Genomic DNA, 24,965 nt, shown 5'->3' on the forward strand with positions numbered 1-24,965 from the left:
CCAGCTTATTACGACTTCCCAAAAATAGTCCAATTTCTTTATTATTTATAATTTTAATACAATTTAAATATACTTATTTATTAAAATCTTTTTATGTTTTTAAAGTTCAAATGTTATCAGGAGTAATTTTGATTATAAAAGAAGTTTGATTAAAATGAGACAAAGAATATTAAGTAAAAAGATAGATTAATATCCACTTACTTCCGTGTTTAATATGAAAGTGAGCAGGTGGACGCAGCAAGGGTGGGTGGAGGGTATACACGCTATTTTGGTGGATGCGATCTTAGGGGGAGGCCTAGGCTTTACATACGAAGCCTATCGGCCAAAAATAAACAGAAGACATTAATTTAATTTTGAATAAAAAATATATTTATTTTTAAATTTATAGGAAGATAGATTTATAAGGCGATAACACTAATCTCTCCCGAGAGCGCACTGCGGGCGGCGCATATTCATTCACGCACACTTGTGCGTCGTTCGTGTTGTGTGTTGCTGAGCGTTCTGTCTCGAAACTTTTGTTTTTTTAGTCCTGCGAGCGGAGTCGACCACTTGCCTTCCGCGCTCTACCTGCTAGAGTATAGTGTGTTAACTTTGGGATTGTTTTGTTATTGTTTAGTGAAAATTGCGTGTACCTTTTCGTTTCTTTGGTAGTAAAACTTTGATGTTAGGTCCAGATGTTAGACCAGACGGCAATAACCTCGTTTCGTGTCAACATACAAATATAAACAGTGATCGAAACAAGTTATAGTTCCAGCTTGCAATAAAAAAAAAGCTATGTGATGAATTATACAATGGCCTAAACTGGAAATCCTGGACGAGAATGGGCTTCGTATTCTTGTATCGAAACTTGAATTTCGTTGCAACTTCACCCACATAACGTTTATGGTAAGTTAAAAAGTTCCTTTTCTTGTTTCGTAATCTACAACATTTATGTTTTTACGTACCTTTTTTGGACCTTTTATTGTTTTTGTAATAATGGGGATGGTTCACGGTTATTGGTTAGTTATTAATACTTATAAGCAATAATAAATAACACAACTTGTACCGAATGTGTTGATTTGCGAAACTTTACCGCCCTGGCTTGATACAACCCACACAGATTTACGTAATAACTGTATAGATTAAGCTTTCTCGGTATTTTACAACTTTACTAATACATCCAATCTTGTTCTGGTACGTAAATATTATCTGTATGTTTTTTTTTTTAAATAGTACTTGATGTTTTCGTCAATAAGTTATTTAGCAACGTAATTATATATCAACGTCATATCATTTTCTATAATTTTATTCAAATAACTTATTAAGTGATTATTGATTTCGAGTAAATTTATTTATTATCAATAATAATAATATTTGCTATATACTCTCATTATTAAAAAAACTGCCGCTTATTCTCAGAAAAAGCTTCAGGAACGATAAAATAAGTAAATAATAGTGCCCATAAATTTATGTGCCTTTAATCAGTACTGTATGGAACTAAAGTTTAGGTAATTGGTCTTATATATTTGTTCTTATTAGTTAAATAGGTTTTTAAATATTTACATGTATTGTATTATTTTTTAATTATATTTACACACCTGCATATGTACCTTGTTATTTCTATACTCTCCTAGGTTGACTAGTAGGTATACCTATGAGATTTTGTGTAAAATGAGTAATAACATAAATAGGACATATAATACACATTTTACAACGCTTCTTACTACCAGGATAAAAATGGAAACGCCAAACGCTATTATTTATGTTTTTTTTTGTGACCACGTTTATGGGGGCTCTTGTTCCCTATTATATTCACATTTCGCCTCTTCTTTCGCTACACTCTTTGCAATATAAATAAAAGTTACTACACTATTATTACTAAAGTATTATTTGTTATATACTACACTATTTTTACTATACTATTTAAACTTTTATTTATTCCTAATCAATAATTTATCACATTAAATTTTTCTCATTTTACAGCTTTTATCTATACAGGTCTTTTTCTATTTTAGCTTTTATTTTTATCAATGAACTCCTTAATAACTTCTGTGCAGTATTGCTAAAACTTGTGTCGATATTTTAACCACAAGGGAGGCGATGGTGCCACTAAACCTTGGCTTGAACTGGCAGTCAGATCTTGCACGTTCCAACATAGGACATCAAGTTACTAACGTCTAATCGACGAGCTTGATTTTACAATCTAGAAGAGCATGTATTAGAGCATTGGAGAGAGTAAGGCTCGGAGCTATCGAATTAGAAACGAGGAGGTCCACAGAAGAACCAAAGTAAAAAAAAAAGAATTGCTGTCACTCCATACGAGCAATTCTTCGTGTTCTTCGTGGGCGAGGCATGTCGCTCATACAACTGACGTCCGTTGGGGTCGAGGGTTTCGAGTAGTGACCACGAGCCGGTAGACGCAACGTGGGTACCTCTCCATTAGGTAGACTATAGACATAGTCAAGGACACTGAACTATCGGCTGACTTGATGTCTATCCAAAAGATAATGGTCAGAAATTATATATACCTCAATGATAATACAGTGAAAATACGCTGAAAATTCCGAATACTACGTATCAAAACGATAGCTTACTATCTATCCCTGTAGGTGTACACTGTGTTACCTAAAGTTATGGGTCTGTCGCATGCATGATGTATAAGATTTTTGCCGACAAAAGGGATACACATTCACCATTTTGAAGTTTTATTACGAATCATTCTGTAAATTCGCTAGTTAATTGATTTTAAAACTAATACTAATGTACGTCGTGTAATTTTCTTACATAACTAGTTGAAATCATTATACATAATAATTAATATGAATTTTTCATATAGAGAACTAGTTGACAGATTCGGTATGCCTATAAAATAAGGTGACATGTAAACAAGCGATTCTTTTCCCTTTTGTTGGTTACGAATGGTACCTGTGTTTTAAATTTGCATTTTAAACGTGTAATACAACGGAGAGGAAAACCTGTTGCGAGCACCGATTTAAAAAAACTCAATTTCAAGTCGAGATCACGGCAGCGTTTTGAAACGCACAATTTCCAACCATGTAATTCGATTCAACAAATAGTTAATAACACAGCATCCGAGACTCGTGATGTTCTTGATGCGTATCAATGCTATCACGGCTTTTATTACTAACAATCGCCGGAACCCGATGCAAAAACTCGAATCAATCTCTGTAAGCTGAACCAAAATGGCGGCCGATACATTTTATTTTTTATTGCTCATGGATGCTGTTGAAATGCTTGTTAAGTTTGCTTATATTAAAAATATAACGATATTTTTATTCTTTACCAAGTATATGAAACAAGAAAGTGCTACTTATATTGATGATGCACATCTGATAAAAATAAATAAATAAAAAATCAATAAATAGTTGAATGTTTATTTTATATTTATTTATTTAACATAGGCTTCCCCTAAAAATCGCTATGACGAGCAGTCTTGCGCTGCCCTCAAACAGCGACTTCAGTGTCCTCGACTTTGTCAACGGTCCTCATAATAATTATCTTCTAACTTTTTAAATAGCAACAGTACAGTAGGAAGTCATTTTCAAAATTACTTTTTTTTTGTTAACCTAGCGCATGTGGCCTGTTATTAAAATTGCTGTATTATTTATTGAATTATATCTGTATGGAATATTGATAATTTTGTTGCCAATCCTTATTAACAAATAAAATAAAATAATTTTCTGTTTGATCTCAACTGTTCTCGATCCACTTAATTAAAAAAAAAAAAATATCACTAAAGTAGATGGTGATATTTATTTTATGTTTTAGTTGATTAAAAACTATCTATCTATTTATTTATTTTTAAACGCGAAAGGAAAATAGAAAAATATAAATAAAATGTTTTTGCAAAGTTATTTTTAAATAGACTATTATTCAAAAACTTTACTTTTCTTTAAGCTTTATAATTGAGAAATGGTTATGATTGCTCATAGGCGGGGCGCGCATGCCTTAATTCATAACACGACAAACCAAGTCAATGTCCGATGCCGGAACCGCAAAAATTGTAAATTGCAACCTACAGTTCTTTCGTTGCCAGCCCTACTTGAATAGACAATCAAAAATGAAATAGTATTCATTAATTAAAGCGTTAACGTGAATAAACTAATTAGGACTACAAAGTATTATTATCTTAATTTTTTTCATCATTTCAGTCGTAGTATGCTCATTGCTGGTCATAGGACTTTATAGATTTCCGGGAACGCGGTTGAACGCGGCCCACTTCCAGCTCCTTCCGACGATGTTAACAAGGTCGTCTCTCCATCATGCGTGTGTTTTACGCTGTGTTTGCTAGTCCGCGGTCTCCAACCAGAACCTTAAGGTCCCAGCAGTCACCTGTTCTGTGCTTTATGTAGCTAGAACAAACACTTTAACTTGTTCCGCCAGGCAGTTCTCGTAGAAAAATATCTAGCTTCCATAGCTCGTTGAGCGACCGTGTGCTAGCAAATCAAGCCCAAAGGGAGATCATGTGTCTAGGACGCAAGTCATTATAATAATACAGATTGATCGTAGAAGTTCTACTTGAGGCACCGAGGGATAATAGATTATTTTTTTATTAATATATGATATAAATGGTCAAAGAGCACTTCTTTGTCCACTAAAATAGGATATTGTGTGGCATCCCTCAATTATTCGTATTTGTGGATATGTATATGTGTATATAAGTATTCTCGTTTGTATGTATGTATAGTAATGTATATATTTGTATGTACGTGCATCCTAATCTGCTCTCTTTCATGTCTCCCATTTCCATCACAACCTTTGCCGTCTGCTAGAGATCGCCTCGAACGATAAGACAGACCGCCTCTTGTACCATATGAATTCTTTCTTTTTTCTTCTATTTATTGTCTATGGTGTACAAAAAAGTTAATAAATAAGTAAATATATGATAATAAATATAATCTAGTAGTGACGAAAGAACGAAAGAATTTTACTTATGCAGTTTACGGTATATCTAGTTAGCAGTTTATTTGGCACATTTAGCAAATTAGAGCCATGCTCGCAATGTGTCGATTCTCATAGGCTCGGAAGAAACTCGATGTCTACGGTTCAGCATTATGTACACTGTATATTATGACATATATGTTAATTAAACAGCTTGAACAAGCACATGTGGGTGACGATATTTATTATCAATTGTTTACATTAATCAATTACATGCCTAATCAAACGTTGTTTCAGTCAATAACAACTTGAGAAAATTACTCACATGAAATGCAATGTTATTGTTAGGACGTTATATTGCAGTATTTAATCAACACTTTCATATCTAATTTTACTAAAAATTATCGCCCGGTGTGGCTAACTAGCAAGTGTGTGTCAATTGCTTCATTTATCGTGTATTTTTTTAAATTTGTAAATAAATTTATGAACTGATCAGTCTTAAATAACTTTTATTTATTTATTTTTGCTTTTGTTTTGCACCCGGCAAATACTACTTAAGAGAGTACGAAAACTATCGGGGCAGTACAAATTCAAATTTAAAATATCTTTATTCCTGTAGGCATGTACATGTGGTTTTGAATCATCGATTATTTTACATTACAAGCGATAAGCTACCACCGGTTCAGAATGCTGATATGTTGAGAAGAGTCGGCCAGAAACGCAGTTATTCTTTTAAATGACTTTATTTAAAAAAAATGTCATATAATAAAATTATATTTAACGTAAACATAACAACGTATATTATATGACATATAATATAAATCATTTAAAATTAAAATAAGATTTATTTAATAATATACATTAAACTTTAAATTAAAAAGTAAGTAAAGGAAGTTCTATGATACTTGGAATTTTATTATATTACATATGCGTAAAAGCAGAGCCTTAAGGGATCTGTCAACTATAGTTAAAAAGCTTTATGTGATAAATTACGTTAGTTTTTCAATTAAAGTAAATTGTGGAAGTAATGTTAAGAAATTGTTGAAAAAAAAAAAGAATTTTTAATGTGAAATATATCGTACCCAGTAATTGAATGTCTGGTATCCCTTACACAGTGTATGAGGCATAAACACAAAATTGATTGTTGCTGGGGAGAGAAAAGCCATAAAAGTATTGTTCATGCAAGGAATTCTTTAATTAAAACGAAGGCCGAGTTTACAAAGCAAAGTTGATGTCAAACGATTTTGGTCGTACAATTAAATTTCTAAAAACGTGCAACCCCGAAAGCTTATTGAGGTCAAAGACCCTGTTAAGTTACGCAATTAAAGTTCCCGCAGTCGACGTGCGTATTCATTCGGTGTGAAGACTGTTTTCTTAAATGTTTGTCGCGCCAGACATTAACGTTAACTTTTTAATGCTGTATCCTTTGAATTGACACAGGGATCTTGTATGTTATAAAATTATTTTAATATTACTTAAATACACACAGTGATTGGTTATAGGTGTGAAATCTTTAAAGAGTTGAATGTACAAGTTATTTGCTATCAATTAACGTATGGTACACTATCTTAAATCAATAGTTCCAGACATAATAAATATGGTAACGGAGAAAAAACCTTTAAAAAATTTAGATTACTACATATTAAAATTAATTATTGTTTACTATCTGTCGAAGAAAATTTGGTTCTGAGAGAAGTTTTTGGCTTGTAGCATTCCAATAGAAAAAAGATTAATAGTACTTCATTTTCTGAGAAATGAGCTATTTGAGCTTCGAAACTTTTCATTCTCGCTGTAATTGTCACGTTAATTTATAATATACAGCAAATAAAAAAATTAAAACTCATCTAAATATTTAGGTGCTACTAAAAGGTATTACATAAAAAAGATTTTTTCGCGAAATCTTGAAACATTAAAATGTACACATACATATCGCCAACTTGACTTGAAATGGTACATATGACAATCAATAACACCATGTTAATCCGAATAAAGTTAAACCTGCGCATGATTTCTTGACGATGAACGGGTCCTAAATCTGTGCATGGGTGAGAGAAAAAAGGCGGGGGACTGTAAAAAAGGGCGTGCAACGACCCTCGCCAGTCCTTGACGGCAACTCAAGGCCACACGACCGAAGACTTCTAGACGGCAAATAGAATCAAAAATCATAGCGATTGTATTCTTAACAATCGTCTGAATCGATATATTCATATGAAAAAGAATCTATGTAAATTCAACTGATTTACCAACTCTTTTGTTAAGCGTAGAAATCGGGAACGGCTTGGCCAATTCGGATAATTTTTTTTGTACCTTCGGCACGAGAGAAATAAGAGAAATTGTGAGCATAACAATGAAAACGATGTTTATTTTTCAACAAAAACTACATAGTAAATTAAAACCACTATCCGTACTGTTTAAGGAAATGAATCAAAACCAAAAAGTAGGCACTAATCAGTTCAAATAAAAACTTTTATTATTTTAAAACTTTTGCAGTGTATGAAAAAAAAAGTCCTTTTAAGTTTTATTTTTAATTAATACATTTAATAAAAAGTTTTCACTTTTTTTAAAGTTTGACAGGAAAATAATTTTTGATAGTATGTAACATTTACGAATATCTAGTCGTAAATAAAACTGCGCGATATATATTAACTTGGGATGTAGGAAATCGTCAGGAAGTGCAGAATGTTTAACAAGGTCGACATAAGATACACCAAGTTCGAACTCAATAAATCATATGTATTACACAAACGGAAGTATTCGATGAACGTTTCTTTGTTATCAATAGCTAATGTCATTGTTTATTAATAAATGCATTTCCGTCCTGACCTGGAGTGATACACAGCAAAATGTCACTTGTCCAATATGAGATTATTGGTACAATCTAGAAACCGATGCTTTCTAATTAGGTCCTAAAGTGTCTATGTATATTTAATATATCGCATAACAAAAAAATTACATGGCTTATTTAAAAACCATACAAGTTAAATTTTGTATAGAATGATTTGTGTGTTGAGAATACTTGATATTATGTAGGTGAAACTAGTTCTCGGAAAAATAAAGTCATAAAAAATAATCTAATCTGGATTAAATGTTTATAAAACCTATAGTATACAGATAAAATTAGACTCGTGGAAATTTTCCGTTTTATTTTTTTGTTATAACGTCTTAAACGAAATGGGATATGAATTTTTTTTATTTCATAAAGTTAAAAAATTAATGCGTCTTTTTAAAGAAAATAATGTTATATATTGATAGAAGATCATTCTTGATGGACATATACGAAAACTGCCAATGCAAATATGTAGCCAATTAAATGAACTTCATATAACTATATATTTTTATGCCAAACTCGTTCTTGTTTGCCATACGGTTTATATTTTAATTTTAGTCTTGTTAAAACAAAAACCTTGTTTGTTATCAGTTCTCGATGAAATATAGAAGGGCATAATATAAACGGAAATATTAAGGAAACTGGACCTATGACAATTTATATACCTGCTTGTTACCGACAGAGTAAACATTAAGCCCTAACAAGCACGATGTATATAGAAGTTGAGTCGCTCGTTATTGTGGCCGATTTCACCATACTTCAATACTCGACCCCTTTCTGCTGTCGCGGCGTGATGATATAGTCACCTTTGGCAACCTTTTAATAATTTGCTAGACGAAGAGAAATTTGGATGACGGAAATTTCTTCACTTAAAGTGGCCATATTTTTTATATTATTTTTAAATTTGGAAACATCCATTTAATAAAATATAAATCTACTTTTATTTATAACAGACAATATAAAGGTTCATTATTAGTTGAGTTAGTGAAATATATTTTAAAGTTTTAATGCCTGCAAATAGTTTTTATCGTTGCGGTCAAGGATATATTGTAATGGGTTTTCCAGAAACAGGCTATCATTTGTATCGAACTAAAATTAGACTGTTCACATGTCATGATAGAAAACAACCCTGAACTTTTAAAGCTACAGCCAGCGTATCCATGTTTTTTGTACCGTATTGTAGTCTCTTTTTCGGAGAATTGTGGACAGATTTAACTTCGGTTAATCCTGATCACAGTTTTCTAAGATTCGCCTTACGACACCACGAATAAAATATATTAACAGTAACCATTATTTTGCTAATTTTGCTTAATTGAGCTGTATAAAAAAAAAAAAAACGTATCGTAAACCATGTCACGACGTAAGATATATGTTCCGATCCGATATATCTAGACAACGGATATTCAGGTGCGAGAAAAGAGAAACGCTGATAAATAATTGTTTGACGTAGGTCAACCCTGTACATTTCCATTAGGGCCAGTTGAAAGCGGCCTCCATCCAACTTTTTCCTAAGACGTTAATAAAGTTTTTTACGGCTGTCGCTATTGGAGGCCTGTTGTTGTACTTCCCCTGTCTGTCCCCTGTACCCAACACAATAATTTATTCGCAGAATTATATAATTCTTATCTCTTTTCCATCTTAATGTCAATCATGCTGTCGTCTTTTCTCTTCATTTTTTGTTCCGTTCATATCTCAACTCACTTTCGTCGCCTTTCCTCACCGAATTCTATATTTTACGTATTACTCTATTTTTTCTTTTTTACTTTCTTATACGTTCAATTATTTTATATTTTACTTTTTTATCTGCTTAATATTCTTAGTACTATCACAGTTCATTTCTTTATAGGTTTTATTTGTTTATCCAACCTGTTTGTTCCTCTTTGTACACTCTCCTATGATCCACCTGCAATACTCCAGGATGGTACGGCAAATATCTTGACTGTACACCAACGAGGCGATGGTAATCTCACTTATTTTATCCTACAACCGAAACCTTGTTCGTCTATCTTACGTTGAAGAACGTCTTACGTTGTGCTTACTGGTCCATGGCCTTCAGTCCAAAACCTTAATTCAGACATCTGTTCTACGTGCAATGTGGCCTGCGTATTGCAACCTTAACTTGCCAATCTGCTGGGCTATGTCGGTTGCTTTGGTTCATCTACGAATCTCCTAATTCCAGATTCGATTTCGTAGAGTAATCCCGAGTAAAGCTCTCCCCTGGGCTCGTTTAGTAATTGTAAGCCTGCCTGCAACCAGGCCCGAAGTGTTGGCCCAACTCTTTAACTTCTACTAAATAGATTTACGAATTAACAATAATTAAAAAAATAATCAACGACATAATTTATGCAATTCAAAGTGTTTAAAAAAAATATTTTTAAATAAGTTTTTCCTTGTCCTTCTACGTGAAAGAATTATGGTCGCATTAGCTTTGCTCTCGACCTATTCCAAGAAACAGTAGCTTTCTTGTTCGCACCGCAGCGTACTGTTGCCCTGTGAGAGGCCATTGTTCCGCGGTGTTTACATGTTAAGATAGTTATGTTTTCAGCGATATATGTTATGTGCTCATTGCGATTGTGACCGGCATGCGTGAAGGCACGTAGCGGCATAAATTGGTACCCGAAATTTACAAATGAAATCTTACTTTTAATTTATTATATTTTTACATACTTTTCCTCTAGCTTGTTTTTGGGTTCATGTTAAACTTCACTTTATTTTTTTTTATCAAATGTGAATATAACAATATGGAATTCTTTTTTCTAGCTTTTTTTTAGTTGCCTGCTGAGACAAAGCATCGCGCGAAATGTTTGAGTTAAGCCTTTTTAAACTTTAAATAGTAATTAATTAAAAACTTTAAATTAATGTAGAGCAGATGAGAGCGTTAATTTTAGGGTTCCCTATAATTGGATTAGGAGACCGCCGGAATCTTAAGTTGATCAAGCGGACGCCACTCGGAGTGACCATGATCAAGAGCTCCCGAGAACTCCCATTCTCGGCCACTGTAAAATTTCTGTTTTTTTTTTTTTTATATTCGGTAGAAAAACGTACTAGGAGACTGATTTCCCTAGTCTCGAGGTTCAGTCAACTCCGATTGTGATATAACAACGACCATTTCTAAAGTAATAAGTGCAAACGTGGTGCTGTTTAAATTTTTCTGTTACAAAATCCGGATGTGTATCGCACTATCATGGGCACATTACTGTAAACTATCGATTTATATTCTCATTCAAACAGTCGCTGTGACAAAGAGATATACATGCGAATAAAGTGTGTAGACAAATGAACAATGTATGTATGTATCTTTAAAATTAACTAACATTTAAAATGTTTAAATTAATAATTACTATTTTATATTAAAACGTAATCAATGAACTTTGTTCATGGGTTATCAACGAAACGAATAATATTTACACTTATTTGGTAGGTGGACTATTTCCTCGAGTGTAAGATATAATTACGCACTTGATAGATATCATATACCGACTTATCCTCTAAGGTGTACTACCAGTGTAAATAACGAATTATCAATTCGGGTCATTCGACTTAAAACCTTATCAATCATAACTGCTTTAAAATCATGCACTCTGTAACATTGTACAAATATTCTATATCGAGGCAAGTGTTTGTACAATTAATATTAAAACTCGTATCTATTAATAGAATGGTTTCGATCGATTAAATTTTAACGTATTTTTTTATTTTAATCCAATAGTGACAATCATAAAAATATTTTATAGAACATAAATATCTATAATAATTGGAACGTAAAAATAATAATACATTTATAAAAAAAATATATGACGTAAATTAAAACTTGAAAGCAACATTTATAATGAAAAAATAATAATAATACAATGGATTAAACTAAACTAAAGACAAGATGTATCATTTTTTATAGTTTTTAAAATTTTTAAATGTACAATCCAAACGATATCTCTGGATTTCATTGGTACAGTTTTATATTATCTGTTTATAAATTTGAGTCCATGGTTTTTATGACAACGATGACTTGCTAAAATTGATAGTGTGTGTAACTGCCTCATTAGCCACTGTGTAGTATGCACAGAGTATATAATATGCGCTTAGAACTTATCTTGTCTAACTTGTTTTACTTATAGCGATAACGTAATTTCATTTATTTAATATGTATTTGTCAACTCTCTTATGGTTCTTGTTAGCTTTTGTAACGAGGGTCACAAATCTAGAGGGAAATAAATTGTTCATAAACTTGTAACCGAATAAATAAAAATGTACCTCTGTTGTAATAGCAACATATGAAGCTTTTGTCTTATTTTCATTTAAACATCAAGACTATTATAATGGGGCGCGGACTTGCTTGATTGACATAGAGGTCGGCCAGTGCAAACGTTTACCTGCATATTTTGTTTGAGGTCAAACAGTGTTATTCCTGTTACTGTATGGGAACCGTTTTCAGTCAACGGGTCGCGCGGGTCCCAGGCTGCCCACGCTTTGAAAGGTAGACCTTGCCTCTTTGGGTCAAATGTTAACGTTTAAAGTCTTTGTGAATTGTTCTACATTTAACACACAGACCACCTGTCTATTGGACCTAACTAATCGTTGAGATTTTTATTCTGGAAAATAGTTTACATACAATAAAACATTCGGTGAACTTGATGTTATTATTTATACAAACTGCATGTACATCCTAAGGTTTAATAAGTAATTTTGTATAAAAATTTGGTAAAAATTCTCTTATTATATGTGTTTGAATTAGGCTTGTTGTCTCTATTCCATGTTAATAAGTGTGATATGTACGTATTGATAATTATAATTATCAGTATTATCAGTGTGGATAGTTTACTGTATCTCAGTATAAAAATAGTACATAACTTACTAAGGTATAGAGATTAAATTATTCACGCAAATCACGGATACACTAAAAGTGTAATGTAGAAACATTTCTTATCAAAAAATAATAAAGAGATGTTTTAACACATTACATAAATATGTTCCGTTTCCGTCTAAAGTTCTATTGTACAGGGTTCTTTATTATCGCCGAACGCCAAAACGGAAATAATTTCTTCAAACTGTATCTTAAACGTGACCAAACTTACTTAAGTTGAATATCCATTATTACAACATATCCTACGTTAGACCTGTGCAAATTTCCTCCACTTTTCTTACGTAACGCAAACACGTAGCGGCTACCTTTTTATAGTGGGCCGTTTATCAGAGTAAATATTCAGATTATTACAACATGTTTGCATTAAGAAAAAATTTCAAGTGTATATTACCGATCGAAATTAGAACGATGAATCTCTCGCGATAACTAACTATACCTGCCGCGCCCATAACTGACTCCGGCTTAAATTAATACACAGAAGCCATTTTGAAATGATTTATTTCAATTTGAATATAAGGATGTATGTACACAAGTACTGTCATTTTGATTACCATAAAACATATTTTATTTTTTTACGGTATCTTTGACCCGTCGGAAGTAAGTAATTATTATGGTTATCTTTGCTTTCTGGTGTGTTCATCTTGAAACAAGTCCTATTGGTCTTAGTCATGAGATGCGTATTATATCAGGTTTGTCGTTATCGAAAATTGTATCTATCATTATGCGATACATGAGTAAAGTACCGAAGCTTCCTAATTTTTATTATCCAAGATCTCTTTTCTCCTATTGACTCCGAATTGTCATTTTATACTTTTCATGTGTACGATATTCTTTGTTTTTTTTTTTGTGTTAACATTTCAAATGACTGACGTTTGGTCATAGATAGTGAGTGTTCATGACTCCTACTAAAAACCGAGTATGTAGTACCTATCCATACACAAAGGAAGAGCGGTTATAGCGAAGGTGGTTTATCTGTGATTATTTGTGTGACTGAATCATTTGTACAGTTTGCTCTATTAAATATATAAATCATAATTTTAATGTCATATTTGTAATATTATGTGTAATTGATATGTTGTCTAATGATCAATATGAAACCTTTTTTTAAAATAAATTGTCAAGATGCCTTTGTCCATTTATACCTGAATGTATGTTGCATATAATATTGAAATTTAACATCTTGTGCATAGCGTTATAAACGTTGACCACTTTTGCAAAGGGGCTACCTCGTAAAATATGCGCAGGTAATCATTTAATATTATTTAATAATAATAAATTTCGCATATTATGATGGTTTATGGCATTCGCTTTTCGTTCGACAACTTGCACATGTTATAATTAGAGATAAACACAAATACATGTCAAGACTTACGTTAAACAGAACCAATTAAAATAGTACCGAGATAACGTGCAAAAAACAAATGTCCTTCAACATTTTGTTTGTCAATACTTAGGTGAATACATTATTTCTCTGAGTGAGTCCTAATAAACCGAATTTAAGTTTGCTAGCGTACCTAAACGGTTTCGTTCAATAAAGCCTCCTGCCTAATGAGTTTACTAACTAAGGTCTGAGTATTTAATAAACGAGATAATTGATATATTGTTTTATTAAACACGGCACGGATATTGTTGAATAGACACGAGTTTTTATTTCAAGCTCGAGTGTACAATTTAATGGGCATTAAACATTATTTACGAGCATGTTCGCCTCACGTTGATCAACTCGCCCGTCCGTACGGCGTACAACAAACTTTATGACAGGAATTTTATAGTTACCAGCTCTATTAATCTCACCATACCACTGTCGGTTTAATTGAAAAGGGTAAAACGTTAAATCACTAAAAAATTTAAAGAATTATATCGGATATAAACTTTAGGTAGAGTCATTCACATAATTATAATTGTTTTTGTAATATAAATAGGTAACAAGGCGAACAAAGCGATCGTTCATTGAATTAGTAGGCTTCGCCAATAATAATGCCGTTCTATCCAGTTTTTTTATTGCAAAAGGAATGTACAATGATATGTATATTTGAATTTGACATTTTAAGTCGGTATCGGTTGTCTGATCAGTTTACTGTTAATCATTAAATCGATATCATCATCATCATTTTAGCTCTAGAACGGCAACTGCTTGACTTAGGCCTTCATATGGTTAGAAGCGGTAAGCATCCAGTGTCTTCCAAAGAGTTTAATAAGTTCGTTTGTCCACCTTGTGAATAGACGCCTTACGCTGTGGTTGCCGTTCTTTCTTCTCCACTTGAAAATCTCTAGACCTGATTAACCATCAATTCTGTGCGCTATCTGGTCTGCCCACTAATTCAACTTGTTAATCCACTTTCACGGATCTCCTCATTCCTAATTTGATTACAAATTAGTTTCGAGCATCGTCCTTCATGGCTCCATAAGTGACAGTGAACTATCCAAATAGATATAGGAAGCACACAAGTAGAAGAAAGCTACAATAATTTAAAAATTTTCTTAATATTTTATAACCACTCTTAAAGGCATGTCGCCAGCGATAGCTGTAGGAGTAACAAAATATAATCTCCAAAATAATAAATGAGTGAACGCAGTAACGGCTTTGCTGAAATAAAAAATGTGATTAAAATGGGCGTTCCCAAGTTAGATAACGCGGCAATCGCCACAGCGTGACCGTAGTGGACGATAAGAACTACGAGGCCTTGTACACTGTCTGGTTGATGTTGATATAAATGTAATCATCTTAACTCTGCTGAATGTAGGTCGAAATAATCGAGTACTTGAAGTACAATTATAAAGACGAGTGGATGCATAAACACTATTGACCCGTGCGTCTGTTTGAAACAAATGTTTTGATGTGAAATGATATTTATTGTAAATTGACGTGTCTTATTTATCACACTTTATGGTTTCATGTCTATATCGCATGATATTTTTTTAGGCTAAAACGATGCACCTGTACTAGAATATTAAGATTTTTACAAACCAATGTTTCTAATTTTAGAATAATTCTAAAAAATGTCATTTTAAAATTACCCTGCCGGTATTAGATATAGTAAGTCAGTCATATAATTTTCTATTTAAGTCATCAAAGCTAAACGCCGTCATCTTTTCTAGTTATTAAATATTTCCACCGAATAAATTACGATACATATTTTAAGTTTAAAAATATCGATATTCTTTGAATAGGAATGTTTGATTACGGTTAATTGGTTATTAGTTAGTTATTAATTTTGATGTTTGGTTATTTATAAAATTACCATACTTATCTAACACCATCACAGCGTACTGCTACATACTAATGATTCTTAGGTTACGTCTTACCTTGGGTTTGTCAGTACGTATCTACAAAAATACTCGATAGTTTTCAGTGAAACACCGCTTAAAATACAGTGTATTGTGAAGTTAACTATTATAAATTTAACGTTAGGATGTGATACGAATAATTGTGACAGTATCTCAGTTTCTCTTCTTTGAGAGGAACATCGAGTTCTGTTCAAAATTCTATGCCAACAGATTATCAAGATGTGTTGGCATCCAGGCTTTTAAATTTTTTTTTGTAATTTTGTGTTATTTAAAAATATATTATGGTCTATTTGGCGGTGACTTTAACGTGACGTTAATAAGCGATGTAATCCGTCAGTCCAATAAAGATATTTTAATTTAAATTTAAAGTTAAGTTATACTGTTGACCGGAAAGGTTTTTTAGAGCCCCGTTTTTGGTGCTTTCGTTTCCTTTGTCATGTTTATAATAGAGATTTTTATTTCTTTAATAACTTTTCCCTTATTTTTTTTAATTCGTATGTACTTACTCCTATTTCATCTTTCACATTTTCTGTTTTACTCCTTATTATCTATAACTTCAACTATTAGTTACATATATCCTTGCATCAATTCCTATACTTTGCCTCAATTCTTATACTATTACATTTTATTTACAATGTATATTTAATTTTAGTTTTCGTAGATTTTACATTTTTGTTTTCGCTATTGTATTTTTATATAAAACAGGGTTCTTGTTTACTTTTAAAAATTTTATTAAAATTTTGACTAGAGTTTTTTATCACTGATGTTTTACCTACTTCCTGTATTTCCCTTGTTACCCGAACTTATATCTTATTACCTTTTTTAGTTTTACTTATTACTGGTTTGTGGTAATATTATCAATATGTGACGGGAACAATGGGGTTTGATAAAGTCTTGCTTTAATTAAATAAAAAAAATGCAATTTCTTTGACTAGATGTGGTATCGATTTTTATGAGGCCCCAGAAAGAATTTCTATCGAATTCTAAGCACATGACTTTAGCTGATTTTAAAAGTTTATTGGTATGTTAATGAAAACCTTTGCATATATTTCACATGTACAAGAACCATTTTCGTAACCGTAATTTAAACGAAGAAACAATTTGTTCTCTTAATCAAACATTACCTTATACGCTGGGCTAAAAGCTAGCGCTATGATTTCACTTTAATCAAAGCCATGGAGCCTTATCACGATAGATGTAGATTGAGATATCAAAACTGAACCACTATTAGAAACCAGTTTAACGGCTATTAACATTCAGGAACGTGAGCTGATGTCCGTCTCTAATACGGGGTAATGGAATTATTAGGTACTTTTCCCACGTTGAAAAAATAAACTTTAGAATGTTGTAGCCTAGTTTTCAAATGTATCGGAAACAATAAACTGTATGAAATACTGCTATAACCGTTAAAGAAAGATAAACGTAGAAAGCTTTCGGATTTGTGTAGCTCGTGAATTATGGTTTTTATCATTTGAATAGAGATTCAAATTATATGCGACGCTAAAATAATTTTAACTTGTCAATATACCAAATTATCAAAGTGTTTAGAAATTTATATGTGAGGCCCGGTAACTTTTACAGATATTAGTTTGACATTTCTGTAGCTATTAACCGCTATACCGCGCCTTAGGAAAGCGCGGTAAGGTGGAAGCCAAGGAAAAAAATCATAAGCGCCGCCGCCGCCACGAGTGTTGACGGCGGACTGACGGAACAGGGAGGCCAGAGGTACGCCACGCGTCTCGTTGCGCGTACCCAAGGATATGTCTATCAATCATTGGATTATATTTCTTAAAAGACAATGAAACGATTTCTGAATACGAATAGTTTTGTTTAACCTAAGTGTTTTGCCATTAGTAATTGCATAAACATATTATTCAATATAAGAAACCTTAGTACGTTCTTTGTATTGTTGTTACGAGTAAATATATATGAAATAGTCTGTAATAATGACAGTTATAAAATAATATACAATATACAGTACAGTATAATTAAATATGTGCGAGATTGTAGTTTATCTTCGAGATCGTTGCGAAGTTGTAAAGGTCACACAAGAACTATTAAGGAATGGCTTGTATAAGAAATAGAGATGAATTTAAACACATTCACATACATATTTAAGTTCCATGAAAATGACGTATTTTGTATCCATTACGATTGTAGTTTATTAAACAATATATGAGTATAAATGTGTAACCACTTACCCTGTATTTAATCAAAAAATATTATGGTTGAAATATGTGCATTGCATAAGTTTAATGGTTACAACAGGCTACGCGATAAGAGAGATTAGAAATGAATTAGGAAGTGCTCTTCACAATATTGACAACTATATTTTTATTAATAATCTTTGAAGATGTCTGTTTTTAATACATCTTATCACTTTGTGTGTAAGTTATTTTTCCATATTTCATTTAGTTAAACTACTTATAATGAAAAATATTTACGTTTAATTTTCTTTCCAGTTACATTAATGAAGACCGCAACGATGATTGCTCTATACAAAGTCGCCGCTTTGATCTTCCTCGGCTCTCTCAGCAAGGGTGAATTGCCTGAAGATGACTTTAGGATAATAAATCGTCAAGGTAAGTCCATGATACACTTCAACGCTTATAATTAAATCGCGATCAAGTACCTAGTTTGCGTAGCCATAAAAGATTGGTTATTTAATGTCTTCCTTTGTAAAGCAATTATTTATAAAGTTTAGAAATAAAAGTTGTTTTTTGTTTTATGAAATGTATTAGATTGTGAAGCTCCATATTAAATTCATTTAAGGAATATTCATTTTTTAACAATCCTAAATACAACGTTACATACCACATGTGCCCACTGGCATACTTGGCGATTATGGTATATCCTCCATACCAGTAATCGCCACGCTTAGCAGACTGGTTGGCGATCGCAGTGTCTACCGTAATAACAGTAGACGCTGCTGCCCATCAACTAGAAACTTATTTGTGAGCTGTTGTAATCCTATGTGTTTAATACAAAAAGTGTGAATTATGTAAGATTTTACCCCGAGAATCGAACTCACCTCCTACGATCACAAGTCTCATTCCTCTGCCACTGTCCTAAACATATATATCAACTAATAAGTATATACTTATATCGTCTCATAAAATTTTAATTATATAAAAAAATATCTTTTGTCTATGCAATGACTTCGTCCTTTGTGATTATATAAAATATCTAAAAATAGTTTCAATCGAACTTAAGGTGACTGTAAAATAACAGATCTTACTGCATTCATATTGGAAATAATAAAGATTTATGTACAGTTTTATTTTTAACAAATATGACCTAGATCAGCGATTTGACAACTCATTGCTATTAAAATTTCATTGTATATATTTGTATTCAAGGCCGAAGTCCAAAAATAACATGATTCGTTACTCTGATTTGTTCTATAATTGTTTTGGTATGAGAGTAAAGTGGCGACCCGGGGTTTTGAAATGAATTATAAAGTGATACTTCCGCTTAATTTGAGTTGATTATGAGCGTTACAAGATAGATGAGAGTAAACATAAAAACAACAGATGACAAAAATCTTGGGGTAAAATAACATTTCACAGTATCCTCTGTATTCACATGAACTGTTGTGTTATAGTGGTAATAGTATAAGTCGAATTTAAGTAGGATTTCCATACTTTTTACGCGACCCGACGTTCCCGGATTTTACAAATCGTAGCCAGACAAGACCATGCCGTACACGCCGAATTAGAAGGTTGAAACGCTACATAAAATACTACCATGTACTGAGCAAGTTTTGTCGAACCATTAGCACATTTCAGATATTTCTTCGCCACTTTTTCCAGTGCTAACATTTTACAAAATGATAGTAATGGTAGTCAGGACAAAAGCATCAAATCTAGTCTAGGTACACCCCCTTAGGTACTCTTAAATCGGTTTAAAATAGTTTCATAAGCAAAATAATTTTAAACTTTTTGACTGATTAAACGTATTTTGCTTCAAATAGATTACTAATCATTCTTAATATAGTAAGAATCTTGAATCAACATTTACCTTAAATCAATATTACTTCAATAATATCCAAGATTTTTTTCTTTCTGAAAACTGGTAATGGTCTCTTATCAAACCATATATATTTCGTAAGGTTTTTGTGGAGAACTTACTATGGAAATGATTCTAGGAAGTAAGGTCGTAAATTCATTATGGTTAAAATATGCTTACAGCATTTTCTTTGTGTAACCGAAATTGTTCTATTTTAGAAAACTGGAATTATGTCTCCGGTACCGTATATTAGCCACAAAAACCACAGCATATGTAAACAGTTATGATACGATGGTTTAGCGAATGTCCAGGTTTCTTACGTGGCAGGGTTGACAAATTATTAAATTTTCGATAAAAGAAAAAGACAGCTTTATCTGCAACGAAAATAAAAACCGGACAGGACTTGTCACATCCTTTCGTACTCATTTCGCTATCGAGCATGTGAGACGTAGGCGATTTATTCGCTGTTCGCTATAATTATATATTCGTCGAACATAGTTAATATAGTACCATCTGCACTGTTATATGCAAGCGAAAACGACGTAATTATAGTGAATACCAACATTTACGAGGTAATCTTAGAGAAATGTAAAATTTGTCATTCTTAGGCTCCTGGAATTTTAAAATTAATTATAATAATATTTACAAAATTGTTTCCATGTTATAGCCCATAGTATTATATTCTGGTTCTACGATCTACAAAACATCTTTCAATCACATAGCCGTGCAATAAGACAGACACTGCTTTCGTATAAATGCATCCTTAGATTATTATTACTAACAGATTTGTGAATAAATTTTACCTTACAATATAATAATTTTTAAAATTTTAAAATATTTGTTTCTTTTTCGTTTGTACGAGTTATTGTAGAGAATAATTGTTGCCGCCGACATTTAAGTAAAACATGAATTATGTGCTGACAATTGAGTTAAAAAACGATCGCTCCTAGCAGCGATTTATGTACGCTAGTTAACATTAGACGTCGTATATAAGACAAGTCAACGTGTGTTAATAATCGTTCATCGTCTTGTCTATAAATTTGCATGCAGTATGTACTCTAGGAAGCTAGATTATAAGGCTCGAGTTGTTTACGCAATTATTTCATAAATTATTATATACAGATTATGTACAGGAAGTCCAAGATATCAACGTCAAACCCGAAGAAATCGGTGATAGGGCAGGGCTAACTCCAGAAGATTCATCATCATTTCAGTCCATAGACGCCTGTTGCACACTCCACAGTGTGGTATTATTACGCAGATGATGCTGGTTCCTATCTGCTGGAAACTTGTTTGGGTACAGTGGAAAAATTAATGCAAAGTATAAATTATATAAGATTTGTAACACGGGAATCGAACTCGCGACCTTACGAATGCAAATCTCACTCCTTTACTGCTGGAATACCGCTGCTCCCCAGAAGATTAACTAAACAAAATTTTTTTTATATATTTAAAAAAAATTAACACTTTTGGGTTATTTTGTGTGACCTTCCTATAACAGACAAATTGAAACTGCAATGACTTTATTTTGAAAATAGCATTTTGATCAAATATTATTTATATGCGGAACAGAGGTTTTTTATAATTATTTTTTTGTTGATTGTTTCTGTAATTAGACAGTATATGCTATATCACTCGATTTCGGCTTTTATTTCTGGGAAACCATGTGTTTACAATAGGTAGTATAACAAGTCAATAAAAAGGATTCGAACTAAGAGTACGTCGACCTCCAAATTCAGTATTGTAAATTAAGTGACGAGTCGAGGCCCTATAAAGGAGCACTTAAGTTTAGTTACTGTAAAGAACTATGTGAGAAAGCCTTCAGTGCTTGGGCTCTTTAAGCCCGGTTAATCAGTGAATGCCTACTTTAGAAAAATAGTAATCATTTATAAAATAAAAACGACTTAACGCTCTATTTACGAATTTCATAAAATAACAAAATGTTTCTGTTAAATCATAGTTAATATCTTACTTCACAAAACTCTTGGTTAACAAATATTTAAGATCAAATGTTGCGAAACAAAATATCGGTCGCGATACCTAAATCACACTAATGATTTCTAAATAAATTTGCATAAATTTAAATTTCAACGTATGTATATGGGAGCATTGACCATCTGCTGACGCCTTGTCAACTTATATCATTCTTTTTTTAACTCTCAAAGACTTCATTATAATGCCTAGAGGTCACAGTACAGAAAATTTGATAACAGTAGGCGGCAAAACGAATTGATGTGTAAATGTCGTTTTTGATATATACGCTTTAGATTTTATGTGCCCTATTTATTTCTCTATTAACTCATAAAGTATTGATTGTGTCCTCTTTGTTCCTTGAGAGCTATCTATTTAGAGAGTTTAGTCAAAGTATCAATTACAATTATTTTAGTACAGCGTTACCTATATATGCCATAATATTGAATTTTTTATACAATTTTTTGACTATGTAAAAAATGTTTACCTCTTTTAGAGCCATACTAATTACCAACCTCTCTGTACAAAAAAAAAAAAGAAGATTCCATCTATGTACTGACTCATCACGATTTCTCTGGAACCGTAAGACTTAGAGCCTTGAAATTTGTTCAGAATATTTATTTTGCTTAGCAGAGATCGCCTAAGAACGGACTTTTTTGAAATTTCATTCAAAAGATAGGTTGACAAGGCATTCATTAAAAATTAGTGCAAATATTCAAAACTTCAGCTCCTATAGGTTTAAAAATTGGACAGAATATTTAATTTTGGAATGCTAAAATAACCGTGAACTTATTTTGTGAAATAACACCCACAATAGGTACTGCAGGCCACAAGACGCGGACAGAGGACAGCTAGTTATAAGAATGTTTAAATAAAGTAAAATTATGTAGGTCAAAGTAAAGTTATCGGTGTCGCGTACGTGGAGCACTTCATACGGCATAACGGGGCCGCTGCTGTTTAGATAATGTTGATTAACAATCAAAAGCTCTTTTGCCAAAAACCCGGCCGCGTCCGCCGGGTCGATGTTTAGCAATACATTAGCGTTAATGCATTTGCTCTTACGTTTTTCTTGCGCCTGTTAGTGTTTTGAAAAACAAAGAATAACTGGTTTAATTACATCGATGACGCCGCTGGTGTGGCTCGGCAAATATGCTTGACATGGAAGCTTATTTATACATGAGTTGCTTCTTAGAAATCGACACTGGCTGTTAGTCAGTCGATCACTGATATTTTCTATTTGCAGACGAATTTATCTGGCTTATTGTGACACAGGCTGTGCAGCTATTGCTTTTTTAAATTGCAGTAATATGAATATATTAAAATACTATTAGAAATATTTTTAAAAAATTGTTTATGAAAGGATTTAATAAAGTTTAAGGAAGAAAAGATCTGGAAATATCATTAGTTTAGTCGTAAATAATTAAATATATTTTTACAAATTTTGACATATTTAGGAGGTGTATATCAAAAAGCAAAAGAGATTGCCTAAAATAAATTGCCTAACATTAACTTTTTAAAGAAAGTAAAGCTGCCAGAGAGTATTGGCAAAATTATTCAAAATAAATTCAATAATTATTTATAATAATGCCGTTTTTCTATATTAAATTCAAACATATTATGCAGTTTTATGGATGGTTTTTTGATATTTAAATATTGTATTTTTGCATCTTTCCCTTCTGTATAGAAAGTATAAATATCGTTAGAAAATGCAGTAATAAGGGAGTCATCTTTTTTATCTATCACAACCAACGTTAGTCGACTAATCAAGAATATTTTAAACAGATTGCATAGTATGTTCGAATAGAACAAAGCCAAAGAAGTTTTAATTTAATAATATTTTACTTATGGTTTCAACACTACAAATAAGAACGATTTTTAATACCTTGATCTCACGAATCGGAAATACTGCTACACCAGTTTCATACGCTAAAGTGATCATTTTGTGTCTTTGGCGAAGCATTCGCGATGATGTTCATATCATAGCTCAGAAACTTGATTAAATTATAATTCGCGATGATGTTCATAACATAGCTTAGAAACTTGATTAAATTATATATTCGGTATTGTAGTAGGATTGTATTAACACATTTATTTTAAAAAGAAACCTTACTAAAATTTTGGCGATGCATCGTTTAGACGTAACCAAAACGTTTACAGGCTACATTTATTAATTATAGACTTTTATTGTATATTTAAAAAATAACACAGGTAAATAAAAAAAGAAAGTTGGGTTGGAAGTAGTTGTCAACCTAGTATCAGTTTTTAATTTATTCCGATTGATTTAACATTTTATAAATGGGTAAAAGTTTGCGAATTCTAATGTTATCGTGTGAATTCTAATATTATGTTTATTCTAATGGTGGCAAACAAATTGATCTCTCTCCATCCGGCGTTGAATGTGGCAAAAGGTCGTTCATACTTTAAGTGATTAAATTTTGGATTGAAAATAAAAAAAAATCGGTTCACTAAAAAGTAAAGCAATATTAAAACACGCTTCTTCCAGTTATGAATTTTATGGTAATGCAATATAAAGCAAGTCGCTTTAAAATTTACAGTAATATGGCATCCATTATCGTCTCGACACGGAATCTTCATTTCAATATCGATTTGAATAACTTATCAAAAAAAAATATGTTTATGTTCATTGATAAAAAGTTTACGATTTCGCAGACCTACTGGCGACGGACAGTGATATCTTCGAAGATAAGGAAGCCAGTGCTTTTTCACAACTGTTGTTCGACGTGGCCAGAGACCAGGTGATTGTGGGAGCTAGGTGAGTACCTAACATGGCGTATTTTTTATACTCTCCGCACAGGATATTGCGTCATTCACAATAGAACAAAACAATACTCACTACACGACAACACCCGTTCTTTGGGCTCCCTAACCGCGAACAGCATGGGCGGACCGAGGTTGGATCCGGATCCATCCTTGGATCGCCTGTGGTCGCATGTACACAACATCAACACTACACAGTAGAGCGGTTTACTACGTGCGAACATCATCGTACAACTGGAATGCGTCTGTCCAACTTGTTTTATTTTTAAAATTACGGACCATCAGCATCAACTTCAATCGAAACCAAGCAGCAGTATTTTTAAATGTGTTATATTTCACACATGGATTTTA

At 32.4% G+C, this 24,965-nt stretch overlaps 1 protein-coding gene across 1 annotated transcript in view; it reads left to right on the forward strand.

The window, feature by feature from the left end:
• Window positions 1–481: 481 nt before the first annotated feature.
• The window catches only part of Sema5c (Semaphorin 5c), a 60,828-nt gene continuing 36,344 nt past the window's right edge, over window positions 482–24,965 (forward strand). The window contains exons 1-3 of the mRNA XM_068763436.1: window positions 482–885; window positions 18,320–18,439; window positions 24,507–24,609. Coding sequence (XP_068619537.1) covers window positions 18,328–18,439; window positions 24,507–24,609 — 215 coding nt within the window. The 5' untranslated portion in view covers window positions 482–885; window positions 18,320–18,327. The remainder of the gene's footprint in view (window positions 886–18,319; window positions 18,440–24,506; window positions 24,610–24,965) is intronic.

Source organism: Battus philenor, unplaced genomic scaffold (genome assembly GCF_028537555.1).
Source record: "Battus philenor isolate CCGP_79_NKW_IND1 unplaced genomic scaffold, ilBatPhil1.0.hap1 SCAF_18, whole genome shotgun sequence".
Taxonomy (NCBI): Eukaryota; Metazoa; Arthropoda; class Insecta; order Lepidoptera; family Papilionidae; genus Battus; species Battus philenor.